Consider the following 17,861-nt stretch of genomic DNA (forward strand, 5'->3'; position numbering starts at 1 on the left):
TTGGTGGGACTGATTTTTTTCAGATCATGTCTGGAATGGAACTCTTGTAGTCCTCTCCTCTCTTCAGAAACCTGATGTATGGAGTGGTGAAGCTGATGCAGTTCATAGGGCAGCTGACTAACAAGTTCTACTACACAGACTGTCTTTTCTTTGGAGCCATCGTCTCTGCCACTGACCCAGGTAGGTCCTGGAGCTCCTCACCACCTCACCCCAGTGGAGGGCTCTCTCTACAGGCCTTGTAACCAGGAGAATACCTCTGCAGTCCGTCGTTAACGAATCATCCGTCCTAGTTCACTACAAGTATGGTCACGGTCCATCCTAGCAAGCAACACGTTGCTCCTCAACTCTCTTAAGTGTGTGTGTGTGTGTGTGTGTGTGTGTGTGTGTGTGTGTATTTCAGTGACGGTGCTGGCCATCTTCAATGAGCTCCATGCAGATGTGGATCTTTATGCCCTGTTGTTTGGAGAGAGTGTCATGAACGACGCAGTGGCCATCGTCCTCTCCTCGTAAGTTACCGTGCTCCTCCTCTCTCCTCCCAGCGCTCTCTCGCTCTGTCTGTCTCGCTCTGTCTGTCTCGCTCTGTCTGTCTCGCTCTGTCTGTCTCGCTCTGTCTGTCTCGCTCTGTCTGTCTCGCTCTGTCTCTGTGTGTGTGTCGGAGGGTTCCTCAGTTTCTGGGAAATATTCCTGTTCCCTCCTCGTTTCCCCTCCTTTTCCCCGGTGTTGTAGAGATTCCTCACTGAGGTGACAGACAGTGTTACATCACTAGTGGGGTGCAGCTGGCAGCTGAGACAGACCTGGTGATCTACTAACCCCTGCTGGAAAGGCCTAGTGTGGTGCAGCTGAGACAGACCTGGTGATCTACTGACCCCTGCTGGAAAGGCCTAGTGTGGTGCAGCTGAGACAGACCTGGTGATCTACTGACCCCTGCTGGAAAGGCCTAGTGTGGTGCAGCTGAGACAGACCTGGTGATCTACTGACCCCTGCTGGAAAGGCCTAGTGTGGTGCAGCTGAGACAGACCTGGTGATCTACTAACCCCTGCTGGAAAGGCCTAGTGTGGTGCAGCTGAGACAGACCTGGTGATCTACTGACCCCTGCTGGAAAGGCCTAGTGTGGTGCAGCTGAGACAGACCTGGTGATCTACTAACCCCTGCTGGAAAGGCCTAGTGTGGTGCAGCTGGCAGCTGAGACAAACCTGGTGATCTACTGACCCCTGCTGGAAAGGCCTAGTGTGGTGCAGCTGGCAGCTGAGACAGACCTGGTGATCTACTAACCCCTGCTGGAAAGGCCTAGTGTGGTGCAGCTGAGACAGACCTGGTGATCTACAAACCCCTGCTGGAAAGGCCTAGTGTGGTGCAGCTGAGACAGACCTGGTGATCTACTGACCCCTGCTGGAAAGGCCTAGTGTGGTGCAGCTGGCAGCTGAGACAGACCTGGTGATCTACTGACCCCTGCTGGAAAGGCCTAGTGTGGTGCAGCTGCAATGAAAAATCAGGTGTTTTATGTGAAAGAGTGTATTATACAATTAAAGGTTTTATTGTCACATACATCGGATGGTGCAGTGTAATGTATTGTTTTACTGGGTCAGCCATAGTAGTATGATAGGTGCAGTGTAATGTATTGTTTTACTGGGTCAGCCATAGTAGTATGATAGGTGCAGTGTAATGTATTGTTTTACTGGGTCAGCCATAGTAGTATGATAGGTGCAGTGTAATGTATTGTTTTACTGGGTCAGCCATAGTAGTATGATAGGTGCAGTGTAATGTATTGTTTTACTGGGTCAGCCATAGTAGTATGATAGGTGCAGTGTAATGTATTGTTTTACTGGGTCAGCCATAGTAGTATGATAGGTGCAGTGTAATGTATTGTTTTACTGGGTCAGCCATAGTAGTATGATAGGTGCAGTGTAATGTATTGTTTTACTGGGTCAGCCATAGTAGTATGATAGGTGCAGTGTAATGTATTGTTTTACTGGGTCAGCCATAGTAGTATGATAGGTGCAGTGTAATGTATTGTTTTACTGGGTCAGCCATAGTAGTATGATAGGTGCAGTGTAATGTATTGTTTTACTGGGTCAGCCATAGTAGTATGATAGGTGCAGTGTAATGTATTGTTTTACTGGGTCAGCCATAGTACACTGGAAAAAAAAAATATGAAACGCAACATTTTACTGAGTTACAGTTCATATTAGGAAATCAGCCAATTGAAATAAATAATTTAGTCCCTAATCTATGGATTTCACATGACTGGGCAGGGGTGCAGCCATGTGTAGGCCTGGGAGGGCATAGGCCCACCCACTGGGGAGCCGGGCCCACCCACTGGGGAGCCGGGCCCACCCACTGGGGAGCCGGGCCCAGTCAGTCAGAATTAGTTTTTCCCCACAAAAGGGCTTTATTACAGACAGAAATACTCCTCAGACAATCCCGCAGATGAAGAAGCTGGATGTGGAGGTCCTGGATACTGGCGTGGTTAGACGTGGCCAGCCGGATGTGGAGGTCCTGGGTTGGCGTGGTTACACGTGGCCAGCCGGATGTGGAGGTCCTGGGTTGGCGTGGTTACACGTGGCCAGCCGGATGTGGAGGTCCTGGGTTGGCGTGGTTACACGTGGCCAGCCGGATGTGGAGGTCCTGGGTTGGCGTGGTTACACGTGGCCAGCCGGCTGTGGAGGTCCTGGATACTGGCGTGGTTAGACGTGGCCAGCCGGCTGTGGAGGTCCTGGATACTGGCGTGGTTAGACGTGGCCAGCCGGATGTGGAGGTCCTGGGTTGGCGTGGTTACACGTGGCCAGCCGGATGTGGAGGTCCTGGGTTGGCGTGCTTACACGTGGCCAGCCGGATGTGGAGGTCCTGGGTTGGCGTGGTTACACGTGGCCAGCCGGATGTGAGGCCAGTTGGATGCGCTGCCAAATTTTTTACAACGACTTTGGAGGCAGTATATGATAATAAAAAATAACATTAAATTATCTGGCAACAGCTCTGGTGGACATTCCTGCAGTCAGCATGTCAATTGCACCCTCCCTCAACTTGAGACATCTGTGGCATTGTGTTGTGTGACAAAACTGCACATTTTAAAGTGGCCTTTTATTGTCCCCAGCACAAGGTGCACCTGTGTAATGATCATGCTGTTTAATCAGCTTGTTGATATGCCACACCTGTCAGGTGGATGGATTATATTTTTCAGCTCATGAAACATGGGACCAAAACTTTACATGTTACGTGTTTAATTTTTGTTCAGTGTAGTATGCTGCCTCTGGAGCAAATTAGGGTTAAGGGCATTTCAACATATTTTTCACCTTGTCGGCTAGGGTATACAAACCAGCGACCTTTCACTTACAGGCCCAATGATCTAACCGCTAGGCTACCTGCCACCTGTGAAATGTATTGTACCTGTGAAACAGGATATTTGATGCATGAAAGTGTTTATTGGAAGTTCTGTATCCCGTTTCTTTGATCCAGGTCTATTGTAGCCTATCAGCCGGCTGGTGCCAGCACACACACCTTTGACGCCACAGCCTTCTTCAAGTCAGTGGGGGTTTTCCTGGGCATCTTCAGCGGATCCTTCGCCATGGGAGCCGTCACTGGAGTGGTCACTGCACTCATATCCTTCTGCTGAAAACGTCACTACACAACATAGGGATAGATCTAGTAAACTAAAATCACTTACAAAAGGGTAGTTAAAATGTGCTGCCGTCTTGTTTATTATGTTGGTGGAAAGAGTCATGTTTATTAAGTTATAGCTAGTCTGAAGTGGTCACTGGCCTCATATCCTGACCTGAAAGATTACCACAACTTGTTTTTGTTTACATTTCTAAAAGACAACTTTATTAACAGCGTATTCAGTACCCTGGCAATAGTGTATTGTAGTGTCCTCCGAAGCAATGCCAATAGTGTATTGTAGTGTCCTCCTAAGCAATGCCAATAGTGTATTGTAGTGTCCTCCTAAGCAATGCCAATAGTGTATTGTAGTGTCCTCCGAAGCAATGCCAATAGTGTATTGTAGTGTCCTCCGAAGCAATGCCAATAGTGTATTGTAGTGTCCTCCGAAGCAATGCCAATAGTGTATTGTAGTGTCCTCCGAAGCAATGCCAATAGTGTATTGTAGTGTCCTCCGAAGCAATGCCAATAGTGTATTGTAGTGTCCTCCAATAGTGTATTGTAGTGTCCAATGGTGTTTGTGATGTGTGAAATGTTCTGAGTCTCTAACTCTGTCTCTACGTGACCAAGTTCACCAAGCTGCACTGTTTCCCCCTGCTGGAGACGGCCCTCTTCTTCCTCATGTCCTGGAGCACCTTCCTATTGGCCGAAGCCTGCGGGTTCACAGGTCAGGACTGGGGTGGAGGGTGTCAAGAGGGGCTCTGTTTGCATCCCAAATGGCATATTATTCCCTATAAAAGTGCATATGGCTCTGGTCAAAAGTAGTGCACTATGTAGGGAGTAGGGTGCTGTTTGGGAAGTATATATTGTATGGTCAGCACTCTGGCTGCTGTACATGTTTTACAGATTCTGCTAAAGAAAGAGCAGAGCACATAGAAAAACGATACGAGGATTATAGATGTGGCGTAGGGAGGCAGGTAGCCTAGCAGTTGAGAGCGTTGGGCCGGAAACCGAAACCGAAAGGTTGCTGGTTCGATTCCCGAGCAGACTAGGTGAAACATCTGCCGACGTGCCCTTGAGCAAGGCACTTCGCTGAAATGAGTGTCTGCTAAATGACTATGTGCTAATCCCGGGGTGTTTATCGGTGTCCTAGTGGGTCTCTGTGACAACCATTCGCTCTGATCAATGTATTTATTAGCTGATGCCAAGGCAGCAACTACTCTTCCTGGGGTCCAGCAAAATTAAGGCATATATATACATACACAGTTTAATATATACAATTTCATAACACTTTACCCAAAATGATTTAGTGTGTTCCCTCAGGCCACTGCTCCACTATCATGTCTACAATACAACATCCATGTGTATAGAGTGCATGTCTTATGTACACTACCAGTCAAAAGTTTGGACACACCTACTCATTCAAGGGTTTTTCTTTATTTTCTACATTGTAAAATAATAGTGAAGACATCAAAACTAGGAAATAACACATATGGAATCATGTAGTAACCAAAAAAAAGTGTTAAACAAATCATAATCGATTTTACATTTTGAGATTCTTCAAATAGCCACCTTTTGCCTTTGACAGCTTTACACTCTTAGGTCGGCTATTTGAGCCAGTAAAGGGGGCTTTACTATTCTTGGGTAGCAGAATTACTTCAGCTTCCCTCCAGGCCTGAGGGGCACACACTTTCTAGTAGGCTTGGATTGAAGATGGGGCAATACCGTCTGCTATTATCCTCAGAAGATTTCCATCTAGATTGTCGGACCCTGGTGGCTTGTCATTGTTAATAGACAACAATGTTTTCACCTCTTCCACACTCACTTAACGGAATTCAAAAGTACAATTCTTGTCTTTCATAATTTGATCAGCTATACTTGATGTTTAGTGTCAGTGTTTGTTGCTGGCATGTCATCCCTAAAGTAACGGTTTAGAGGTTTTTGTTTTAGGGATGCCAAGTAGGTTGTTCCTACCAGAAAAAAAATATTAGTTTCTCCTTTTTGTTTGGGAGGGAATGAGTCCCGTCTGGTCCGTCAATTCTACACCAATACAAAGGAATCATGTAAAAGTCAGTATGGAAATACACTTTTCATAAACCCTTAAAACATTGGAAATAACTTAAACTTTTTTTGTGTGTTGGTTGTATTCCCAAAATAAATGAAACTACACACAATAATGTCTCAACACAATGATCTCTGGTTCCTCAAGAAAAGTCCCGTACCTCGGGCCTAAAAAGAGTCCAGCCCGGTAAATGACTTCAGTGAACCCAAGTGACCATAGTCACGCAATTGTCCTTCCATAAAGTGATGCGTAAAAAACGGTCTCATTCATACACTCAGAATGCAATAAACTTCCGTTCCACACACAATGGAGTATCAGAAATCTTCAGCTACAACTGTACACGTAAACCAACACGGTATAAATCACACCAAAACCAAAGGAAATAAAAGTTGTAGTCGGTCAGACAATCCAACCCGCCAACAGATCTCCAGCCGTCATTTATCTTTGTTTCATAGTTTATGTTTTTTATTCAGTTTAGTCACATGATTTCTCAATTTGCAGTACGTTTTCCAATTGGTTGTACAGCCAGACTTATTTGCAATTCAATTCCTTTTGCCTCATCCCTCTCAACCATACAAACCATAATATTTTTATTCCTCATCAATCAAACAGTTTTTAGTCATTTTGTTAATGGGTGCATACTTATTAGAAACTGGAATAAGCAATTTGCTTTCCCAATTGCACCCTATTTCCTATATAGTGCACTATCCATATGGCACCCTATTCCATTTATAGTGCACTACTTTTGGCCAGAGGGGGTCATTTGGGAAGCAGACTGTATCCTCAGGTGTGTTAGCTGTGTTTACACTGTTCTATCTCTGTGTGTTTCTGTCCCAGGTGTTGTGGCAGTGCTATTCTGTGGGATCACTCAGGCCCACTACACATACAACAACCTGTCTGAGGAGTCCACCAAGCGCACCAAGCAGGTAACACCCTACATACTACACTCTCCAGCCCTAACCCTTACCACTAACCCTCTCCAGCCCTAACCCTCTCCAGCCCCTCTCCTCTCCTGGTTGTCGTGCTAGCTGTAAAGGGCCAGATGGTTCAATCTGGAGCAAAAAACGTGCTATCCAGGAGCACGAGTAAAGGACATTAATAAGCTGCTCCCAAACATTTTAAACCAGCATCAGGAAATGTAGTCTATCATAGTTCATGTGGGGTTCAATGAAATTATGAAGGGCAGCTCAGAACAGCTGAAAATTGATTTTAAAGAACTGATTGGGTCTCTACTTGACACCAACAAACGCCCCATAATATCTGTCCCTCTGCCCTCCCTAAATCGTGGCATTGAACGGTTCAGCAGACTGTTAGCCCTCCATAACTGGCTACGAGACTATTGCAGCTCTGTGGGTGGAACATTTATTGACAATTTTGATACCTTCTGGAAACAACGCTCATTATATAAGGAGGAAGGGATCCACCCAAATTATTTGGGTTCCTGGATCCTTTCACAGCATTATAAGGCTGCGTTGAGACAATGACTTATCAATGACCCAGCTCAGTTAATCCCTACCGTTGTGTCGCTGAGTCATCATAATGCTTCAGCAAATGTACATTATACCAGGGGCGTTGGTAGACACAATGTAAGTAACCTAATTGATGTCCCTCTAACTGCCCTGAATGCCTCTGCTGATCCTACAGTTGTTGTATGCAGTAATCATGAGCCTATGGACCAGAGTTATACTGTTAGCACTGAGGCTGTCACGGTTGTCGTAGGGTAGAGACCAAGACGCAGCGGGAAAATATATACTCATCTTATCTTTATTTGGTGAAGAAGGGAAACACAATAAACGTATACAAACAAACTGGACAGTCTTGTCAGGCACACAGCTAAACAAGCACAATCTCCCACAAAAAACCCATGAAAACAAACTCCTAATTATAGGACCCTCAATCAGAGGCAACAATAACCAGCTGCCTCCAATTGAAGGTCCAACCCCAATTAACGAAACATAGAAATACAATAGATTAGAATGAACATAGAAAAATACTAACATAGAACATAGACTAACAAAACCTGAACCACATAAACCAAACCACACCCCTCTACCTAAATACATAGTTCAAGCCACATGAAACAAACACCCCCTGCCACGTCCTGACCAAACTATAATAACAAATAACCCCTATTACTGGTCAGGACGTGACAGAGGCAGTGTGTCCTAGTAGGAAGTCCACTGTGTGTAGCTCATCCTGCACTAACATAAATAACCTGAGCATGTCTACCTCTGCTGAGCTTCCCAGTAAAGCAAGAAAAACAATCAAGCATCCCAGAAATGTGCTAAAAATAGCCCACATTAACATATGTAGCTTAAGAAACAATGTTCATGAAATGAATAATTTGCTAGTAACAGATGACATTCATATTCTGACTATCTCTGAAACTCAGCTAGATAATACCTTTGTGTGTATGTGTATGTGACAAATAAAATTTGATTTGATTCTATGGAAGCGGAGCATCTCCATTGTTTTGTGTCCAGTACATGCGTTGAGCGTTTATTTGGATAGGATGAGAGCTTTGCAGACGAGTGACCAACTTTTTGTGTTCTGGGCGCCTCCCTGCAAGGGGAGGCCTCTTTCTCATCAACGGTTATCACATTGGATTGTGGAAGCTATTATATTGGCCTATAACAGCAAGGGATTGTAACCAGGGCTCATTCCATGGCTACATCTTAGGCACTGTTCAAGGGCATCTCCTTGCAGGGGATTTGCGATGCGGCTTGTTTGGCATCCTCTCATACTTTGAGGTCCTACTGACCAGACGTCCCTGTGCCTTCATTGGCACGTACAGTCCTCAGTGTCGGGGCCTCTGAGGGTTGATAAATTGGGACTCTCTGGCTTCAGAGGCCCTCTGAGGATTGATAAATTGGGACTGTCCTGCTTCGGAGGGCCTCTGAGGGTTGATAAATTGGGACTCTCTGGCTTCGGAGGGCCTCTGAGGGTCGATAAATTGGGACTCTCTGGCTTCGGAGGGCCTCTGGACATACCCCACTGTGAGATGTCTAAACTAATAATTGAAAGAAAACTTAAGGTTTCTTGCTTAATTAACCCCTGTTCTCTGATATTATGAGTGACCCGTCTTACCACGTTCCCCTACTCGCAAGACTGTGAGGAAATTCTACATTTCTGTTTCCTGGTTTTGACTGACTGACTGGCATCCTGTAAAGCTACCTGGTTGAGGAGAGACCTGAGTATATAAAAAGGGATTAAACATAAAGATTAGCCTTCTCAGCTTTGTTGACTTGGATGTGTGTGTGTGTGGCTATGTAATGAATGAATCTCTCTGTGTTTCAGCTGTTTGAGGTCCTTCACTTCCTAGCAGAGAACTTCATCTTCTCCTACATGGGCCTGGCTCTGTTCACCTTCCAGAACCATATATTCAGCCCCATCTTCATCGCCGGGGCCTTCGTATCCTTTAACCCTGAACAGGGACTCCTCAAAGCTTCCCTGCTGCTCAAAGCTTCCCTGCTGCTTCCACACGGTCAGTCTAGGTAACAGTGACTACTCTATAACCCCAGCTGCTCAAAGCTTCCCTGCTGCTTCCACACGGTCAGTCTAGGTAACAGTGACTACTCTATAACCCCAGCTGCTCAAAGCTTCCCTGCTGCTTCCACACGGTCAGTCTAGGTAACAGTGACTACTCTATAACCCTAGCTGCTCAAAGCTTCCCTGCTGCTTCCACACGGTCAGTCTAGATAACAGTGACTACTCTGTAACCCCAGCTCCTCAAAGCTTCCCTGCTGCTTCCACACGGTCAGTCTAGGTAACAGTGACTACTCTGTAACCCCAGCTGCTTCCACACGGTCAGTCTAGATAACAGTGACTACTCTATAACCCCAGCTGCTCAAAGCTTCCCTGCTGCTTCCACACGGTCAGTCTAGATAAGTGACTACTCTGTAACCCCAGCTCCTCAAAGCTTCCCTGCTGCTTCCACATGGTCAGTCTAGGTAACAGTGACTACTCTATAACCCTCAGTCCTGCTCTCAGTCCCCTCCTCCTGACTAGGCTTCATCTGTATTTATCCTGACCGCCAAGGCCCTTTAATTATATCCCCTGACTGTGTCTTCTATCCTGCCTCCTTGTTTATCTTTGTTTACCTCTAACGCACCGCCACAGCCAGCTCAGAGAGGATAAATAACACCAGTGCATGCTGGAACAGCAAAGGATGCTGTTCTTTGTCTCTTTTAAAGGAGAATGGAAACACTGTGATTTTGAACGCCAGCCAACTAACTGTAAATCGCCATATTGGCATTGTTGCATCAATTAACCTACTGAAGCCGTTCATGTTTGATCCGATCGTTGCCCCAGATCAAAGAGTTTGTTCTCGTAGCAGGAACAGAGGTATTCCGCCTTGAAACACCTCAGCTAGAGGGGAGGCATATCGGTGACACAATCTGGTGTGAGTGGGGATGCTGCCAGGTAATGGCTGGAGTTTGATGTGTTGTAGAGAGATGGTGGTGATACAGCACAAAATCCCAGTGGATGGTGACTGTATTACATCCAGGTCAGAGGTTCCTGTCAGTCTGTCTGGATGGTGACTGTATTACATCCAGGTCAGAGGTTCCTGTCAGTCTGTCTGGATGGTGACTGTATTACATCCAGTCAGAGGTTCCTGTCAGTCTGTCTGGATGGTGATGTATTACATCCAGGTCAGAGGTTCCTGTCAGTCTGTCTGGATGGTGACTGTATTACATCCAGGTCAGAGGTTCCTGTCAGTCTGTCTGGATGGTGACTGTATTACATCCAGGTCAGAGGTTCCTGTCAGTCTGTCTGGATGGTGACTGTATTACATCCAGGTCAGAGGTTCCTGTCAGTCTGTCTGGATGGTGACTGTATTACATCCAGGTCAGAGGTTCCTGTCAGTCTGTCTGGATGGTGACTGTATTACATCCAGTCAGAGGTTCCTGTCAGTCTGTCTGGATGGTGATGTATTACATCCAGGTCAGAGGTTCCTGTCAGTCTGTCTGGATGGTGACTGTATTACATCCAGTCAGAGGTTCCTGTCAGTCTGTCTGGATGGTGATGTATTACATCCAGGTCAGAGGTTCCTGTCAGTCTGTCTGGATGGTGACTGTATTACATCCAGGTCAGAGGTTCCTGTCAGTCTGTCTGGATGGTGACTGTATTTATTGGACGTGTCACTAATCCTTATGAAGGACTTCCTGTCAGGAGAGGTTACTCGACCAGTCAGCAGCCGATATGCCAGTTAAATAATTGAAGCCTTGCTTGATTATAAATTGTTTTAAAGCTAATAGCAGTAGTGGGTAGGTGCTCAGTATATATCAGTTTCCTATAACGATGTTTATCACCAGTGCTGTTTGTCGCCATGGTAATGCATTCACCTTTAGATTAGACGACCAGAGTTGGGATCGCAGACAGCGTCATGATTTATCAAATCTCATTCTAACCAATAATGGGGCGTGGGGGGGCAGGTAGCCTAGTGGTTAGAGGGGGGGGGGGCAGGTAGCCTAGTGGTTAGAGTGGGGGGAGGCAGGTAGCCTAGTGGTTAGAGGGGCGGGCAGGTAGCCTAGTGGTTAGAGTGGGGGGAGGCAGGTAGCCTAGTGGTTAGAGTGGGGGGGGGCAGGTAGCCTAGTGGTTAGAGGGGGGGGGCAGGTAGCCTAGTGGTTAGAGTGGGGGGAGGCAGGTAGCCTAGTGGTTAGAGTGGGGGGAGGCAGGTAGCCTAGTGGTTAGAGTGGGGGGAGGCAGGTAGCCTAGTGGTTAGAGTGGGGGGAGGCAGGTAGCCTAGTGGTTAGAGTGGGGGGAGGCAGGTAGCCTAGTGGTTAGAGTGGGGGAGGCAGGTAGCCTAGTGGTTAGAGTGGGGGGGGGCAGGTAGCCTAGTGGTTAGAGGGGGGGGGCAGGTAGCCTAGTGGTTAGAGTGGGGGGAGGCAGGTAGCCTAGTGGTTAGAGTGGGGGGAGGCAGGTAGCCTAGTAGTTAGAGGGGGGGAGGCAGGTAGCCTAGTGGTTAGTGGGGGGAGGCAGGTAGCCTAGTGGTTAGAGGGGGGAGGCAGGTAGCCTAGTGGTTAGAGTGGGGGGAGGCAGGTAGCCTAGTGGTTAGAGTGGGGGGGCAGGTTGGTTAGAGTGGGGGGAGGCAGGTAGCCTAGTGGTTAGAGTGGGGGGAGGCAGGTAGCCTAGTGGTTAGAGTGGGGGGAGGCAGGTAGCCTAGTGGTTAGAGTGGGGAGGGGCAGGTAGCCTAGTGGTTAGAGTGGGGGGAGGCAGGTAGCCTAGTGGTTAGAGTGGGGGGGGGCAGGTAGCCTAGAGGTTAGAGGGGGGAGGCAGGTAGCCTAGTGGTTAGAGGGGGGGAGGCAGGTAGCCTAGTGGTTAGAGGGGGGGAGGCAGGTAGCCTAGTGGTTAGAGGGGGGGAGGCAGGTAGCCTAGTGGTTAGAGTGGGGGGGGGCAGGTAGCCTAGTGGTTAGAGGGGCGGGCAGGTAGCCTAGTGGTTAGAGTGGGGGGAGGCAGGTAGCCTAGTGGTTAGAGGGGGAGGGGGGCAGGTAGCCTAGTGGTTAGAGTGGGGGGAGGCAGGTAGCCTAGTGGTTAGAGGGGGAGGGGGGCAGGTAGCCTAGTGGTTAGAGCATTGGGCCGGTAACCGAAAGGTTGCTGAATCGAATCCCCGAGCTGACAAGGTAAAAAATATGTCCCTGAACAAGGCAGTTAACCCACTGTTCCTAGGCCGTCGTTGTAAATAAGAATTTGCTCTTAACTGACTGGCCTAGTTAAATAAAGGTTACACGCATTTAGTTTCGGTATCAGATTAATTTCCTTATGGTTTTGTTTGCAGAGAATACAGGCTGGCAGTTTATCACCAGTTCACCCTATTGGATGAGGTGTAAAGCATCTCATCCCTGCGTGTGTTGTCTCTTCCATAAGGCGTCCATACCCAGAAGCTTGTGGCATCTACATAGGGTTTGACTTTGAATAAAACCAGTTCATTTAGTAAACGTAGCCTAGCCTGAAGACATAGGACCTAATACCTGCGCCTTATGTAGAAAATAGTACTAGTGAGCTTGTCCACTATAACGACAGGTTCAAGAGTAACCAGATAGACTTGAAGATAAAACTACTTTCAACGCACAGCTGAATGGGTCTCCGGGGGGGCAAGCAGCTGTTGAATGGGTCTCCGGGGGGGCAAGCAGCTGCTGAATGGGTCTCCGGGCGGGGGAAGCAGCTGCTGAATGGGTCTCCGGGGGGGGGGGGGGGGGGGGGGGCAGCTGAATGGGTCTCCGGGGGGGGCAGCAGCTGAATGGGTCTCCGGGGGGCAGCAGCTGAATGGGTCTCCCCTGGTGTTCATTGGTGATGTGGTGATCCTCTTTTCTTTTTGCACCTGGACACCAGCAGTGGCGGCACAGTACCACAGGGTGGTGCTCTAATGCCCTCACACACACTGACTGGGATCAGCAGTTATATAGTTCTGATCAGTACCTGAGACACAGGGAATAAATAGGACTGGAATCAGCAGTTATATAGTTCTGATCAGTACCTGAGACACAGGGAATAAATAGGACTGGAATCAGCAGTTATATAGTTCTGATCAGTACCTGAGACACAGGGAATAAATAGGACTGGAATCAGCAGTTATATAGTTCTGATCAGTACCTGAGACAGGGAATAAATAGGACTGGAATCAGCAGTTATATAGTTCTGATCAGTACCTGAGACAGGGAATAAATAGGACTGGAATCAGCAGTTATATAGTTCTGATCAGTACCTGAGACACAGGGAATAAATAGGACTGGAATCAGCAGTTATATAGTTCTGATCAGTACCTGAGACACAGGGAATAAATAGGACTGGAATCAGCAGTTATATAGTTCTGATCAGTACCTGAGACAGGGAATAAATAGGACTGGAATCAGCAGTTATATAGTTCTGATCAGTACCTGAGACAGGGAATAAATAGGACTGGAATCAGCAGTTATATAGTTCTGATTTTACTATAAAATATATGACAGTACCTCTGGCTTTCCGATGGCCACCAGCTGTTTCCTCACACCTTTGGCAATGGGCCACAGGTCATACTCCTGCTCATGAGCAGCCAGTAAGGAAGACCGCTGATGACACCAACAGATTCCCTGTAAACAACCTTCCCACTTCTGGTCTGGGACTCCCACTTCCTGCTGTGGTCCACAACACACTGTCTCCATGGTGATGGCCAAACCTTTTATTTTCAGGGTTGAACTGATGACACCTGCTCGACATCCTGGCTCACGGCAGACATTCAACAACTCCTTCAGCATTGAGGATTTTGTACATACTCTTCGATAGTATAGCTTGGCTAAGAACTGTGATGATTGATTCTGATCTCTCAGGTTCATACAGCGAGTTCTGGACTTCACTGATCTCTCTCTCTCCGTCAGCTCCATCTGTGGTGTAGTTCTGGTCTCTCTCCATCAGCTCCATCTGTGGTGTAGTTCTGGTCTCTCTCCATCAGCTCCATCTGTAGTGTAGTTCTGGTCTCTCTCTCCATCAGCTCCATCTGTGGTGTAGTTCTGGTCTCTCTCCATCAGCTCCATCTGGGGTGTAGAGGGGCAGGACTCGGTTGTATACTGATGGTCGTGAGCACAATCTATCTGATCCCCGAGCTCTTTAGTGATGGTCCAGGTGGACCTCTTTAGTGATGGTCCAGGTGGACCTCTTTAGTGATGGTCCAGGTGGACCTCTTTAGTGATGGTCCAGGTGGACCTCTTTAGTGATGGTCCAGGTGGTCCTCTTTAGTGATGGTCCCGGTGGACCTCTTTAGTGATGGTCCCAGTGGTCCCGGTGGACCTCTTCAGTGGTGGTTCCGGTGGATCCTCTATAGTGGTGGTTCCGGTGGATCCTCTATAGTGAGGGTCCCGGTGGACCTCTATAGTGAGGGTCCCGGTGGACCTCTATAGTGATGGTCCCGGTGGACCTCTATAGTGATGGTCCAGGTGGTCCTCTTTAGTGATGGTCCTGGTGGACCTCTTTAGTGATGGTCCCAGTGGTCCCGGTGGACCTCTTTAGTGGTGGTTCCGGTGGATCCTCTATAGTGGTGGTTCCGGTGGATCCTCTATATTGAGGGTCCCGGGAGGACCTCTAAAGTGAGGGTCCCGGTGGACCTCTATAGTTATGGTCCCGGTGGACCTCTTTAGTGATGGTCCCTGGTGGACCTCTATAGTGATGGTCCCGGTGGACCTCTATAGTGGTGGTTCCGGTGGATCCTCTATAGTGAGGGTCCTGGTGGACCTCTATAGTGAGGGTCCCGGTGGACCTCTATAGTGATGGTCCCGGTGGACCTCTATAGTGATGGTCCTGGTGGTCCTCTTTAGTGATGGTCCTGGTGGATCCTCTTTAGTGATGGTCCTGGTGGATCCTCTTTAGTGAGGGTCCTGGTGGATCCTCTTTAGTGAGGGTCCTGGTGGACCTCTTCTCCACCGCAGCAACACTCTGGCACCCAGGGGTCAGGGGTCAGTTTGGCATGCTGTACTAACTGTTCTTTCCTGTTGGTAGAAAACAATTAAGGCATCTATTAGGCTATAGGTATATTGAAGAATCACTGTGTATTGTCCAGTTTATATCCAAAATGGCCTCAGGGATGACAGGCTGTCTTGAAATAAACAATAGCCTTAGAAATAACATGGATGAGCATGTACCTGCACAGCCTCCTCCTGCACAGTCAGCCTCCTCCTGCACAGTCTGTCTCCTCCTGCACAGTCTGTCTCCTCCTGCACAGTCTGTCTCCTCCTGCACAGTCTGCCTCCTCCTGCACAGTCTGCCTCCTCCTGCACAGTCTGCCTCCTCCTGCACAGTCTGCAGCCTCCTGCACAGTCTCATCCAGGGTGAAAACCTTTACAGGGATGAACATGTCATCCTGGAAACAAACAAACGCTTTGTTAAGACAACTGAAACCAAATATATAAGTTGCCGTTAACAAGCTACCTGTCTTGTATGTCAACACACACACAGCAAATACAGAGCCGTTTTTCCCCAGCAAACATTAGCTATGTCCACTTCAGCCTAGCTAAGTAAGGTGGAGCTAACAAAACATTAAAACACATGTCAACAAAATGTATTACAGTAACGTAACTTGACTATCTGAGATGGAAGCTAGCTACAGAGTAACTGCCTAGTAACGGGGCTACAGAGTAACTACCTAGTAACGGGGTTACAGAGTAACTGCCTAGTAACGGGGTTACAGAGTAACTGCCTAGTAACGGGGCTACAGAGTAACTGCCTAGTAACGGGGCTACAGAGTAACTGCCTAGTAACGGGGCTACAGAGTAACTGCCTAGTAACGGGGCTACAGAGTAACTGCCTAGTAACGGGGCTACAGAGTAACTGCCTAGTAACGGGGCTACAGAGTAACTGCCTAGTAACGGGGCTACAGAGTAACTGCCTAGTAACGGGGCTACAGAGTAACTGCCTAGTAACGGGGCTACAGAGTAACTGCCTAGTAACGGGGCTACAGAGTAACTGCCTAGTAACGGGGCTACAGAGTAACTGCCTAGTAACGGGGCTACAGAGTAACTGCCTAGTAACGGGGCTACAGAGTAACTGCCTAGTAACGGGGCTACAGAGTAACTGCCTAGTAACGGGGCTACAGAGTAACTGCCTAGTAACGGGGCTACAGAGTAACTACAGAGTAACTGCCTAGTAACGGGGCTACAGAGTAACTACAGAGTAACTGCCTAGTAACGGGGCTACAGAGTAACTGCCTAGTAACAGGACTACACGGAGAAACTGTGTTGTATTTGCAGTCGAGTTGCTTGCTAACGTTAGTTACTGGGGGGTGTTACACAAAACACTTCAGACACAATTAGCTTGTTACCTTCAACCAGAGTTGCAACAAAGTTGTCCAGTGTCTAACGCTAGCCTTGTCATCAACAGTCATGACTGGTTTAACGTTACCTCAGAATCCGAAAATCTACCCCTAAACTTTGTTTCAACAAGTCAAAATACGTTTCTATCTACTCCTCAGATACCCTAAAATGTAATCAAACTAATATTTCTTACGGAAAGAAGTATGTTCAATAGGAAACCGATTTTAGCAGGTGTGTCCTGTCTTCATGGCGCAAACACGAATTTCCAAGACAGTGCCCCTGTACTTATTCGTTTTTGAAGTTACAAGCCTGAAACCTTGAACACAGACTGCTGACACCCTGTGGAAGCCATAGGTATTGCATCCAGGGAGCTAATTTTCAGTATGACCTTATACTTGCCATTCTAAGAGGATGGTCTTTCTCCAAAAAAAATCTGGTTGGGTTATCTCCTACCATATCTATTGTGTTATACTCTCGTACATTATTTTAACATTTCTACAAACTTCAAAGTGTTTTCTGTCCAATGGTACCAATTATATGCATATCCTGGCTTCTGGGCCTGAGTAACAGGCAGTTTACTTTGGGCACGTCAGTCAGACAGGAAATGGAGAAAAAGAGGGCCTAGCCCTAAGAAGCCACTTCTTACATTTACATTTTAGTCATTTAGCAGACGCTCTTATCCAGAGCGACTTACAGTAGTGAATGCATACATTTCATTTCATGCATTTATTTATACATATGTATATATATATTTTTTTTTGTACTGGCCCCCCGTGGGAATCGAACCCACAACCCTGACGTTGCACACACCATGCTGGCGTTGCAAACACCATGCTCTACCAACTGAGCCACAGGGAAGACTTCTTCGAAAGTTGTGGGTCATTTGGGCCGCCGATGGTAGCTTACAGAGGGATTTGTTTTGGAGCCAATTCCTACAGCCTGGTTTAGTGTTTGTTGCACCTGAGGGAACTGTTTGGAGTCGTTTGTTTTTTGTATACAGTTAATGTTTGAATTATTACGTTTTGTTGCCATCTTCATTGTCCTAACCTCACTCTCTTTCGATTCGCTCTACCTTTGTGAAAACTCAATACCATAGACACTTTACTGTTTCCTGCCAGTGACGCACTGGCGTCAGTCGTTACTATGGCAATTTAAAATAGAGCTGACCATAGTTCAAATATACCTTGTTGATGATCAAAATACTAAATACAGAGATGTTTTTATGTTAAATGCACATGTTCAGTATTAGTGGATTGAATACATCTCTTTGCTTAAATTAACTTCCTAAAGTGTTTCCATTCCCCTTTAAGAGTTGATAGTGTTTCCATTCCCCTTTAAGAGTGGATAGTGTTTCCATTCCCCTTTAAGAGTGGATAGTGTTTCCATTCCCGTTTAAGAGTGGATAGTGTTTCCATTCCCCTTTAAGAGTG

At 47.2% G+C, this 17,861-nt stretch overlaps 1 protein-coding gene across 1 annotated transcript in view; it reads left to right on the top strand.

The window, feature by feature from the left end:
* The window catches only part of slc9a7 (solute carrier family 9 member 7), a 69,518-nt gene that overhangs the window by 13,266 nt on the left and 38,391 nt on the right, over window positions 1-17,861 (top strand). Inside the window, exons 5-10 of the mRNA XM_029695336.1 lie at window positions 68-180; window positions 401-506; window positions 3,454-3,595; window positions 4,213-4,318; window positions 6,491-6,579; window positions 8,951-9,064. Coding sequence (XP_029551196.1) covers window positions 68-180; window positions 401-506; window positions 3,454-3,595; window positions 4,213-4,318; window positions 6,491-6,579; window positions 8,951-9,064 — 670 coding nt within the window. The remainder of the gene's footprint in view (window positions 1-67; window positions 181-400; window positions 507-3,453; window positions 3,596-4,212; window positions 4,319-6,490; window positions 6,580-8,950; window positions 9,065-17,861) is intronic.

Source organism: Salmo trutta, chromosome 17 (genome assembly GCF_901001165.1).
Source record: "Salmo trutta chromosome 17, fSalTru1.1, whole genome shotgun sequence".
Taxonomy (NCBI): Eukaryota; Metazoa; Chordata; class Actinopteri; order Salmoniformes; family Salmonidae; genus Salmo; species Salmo trutta.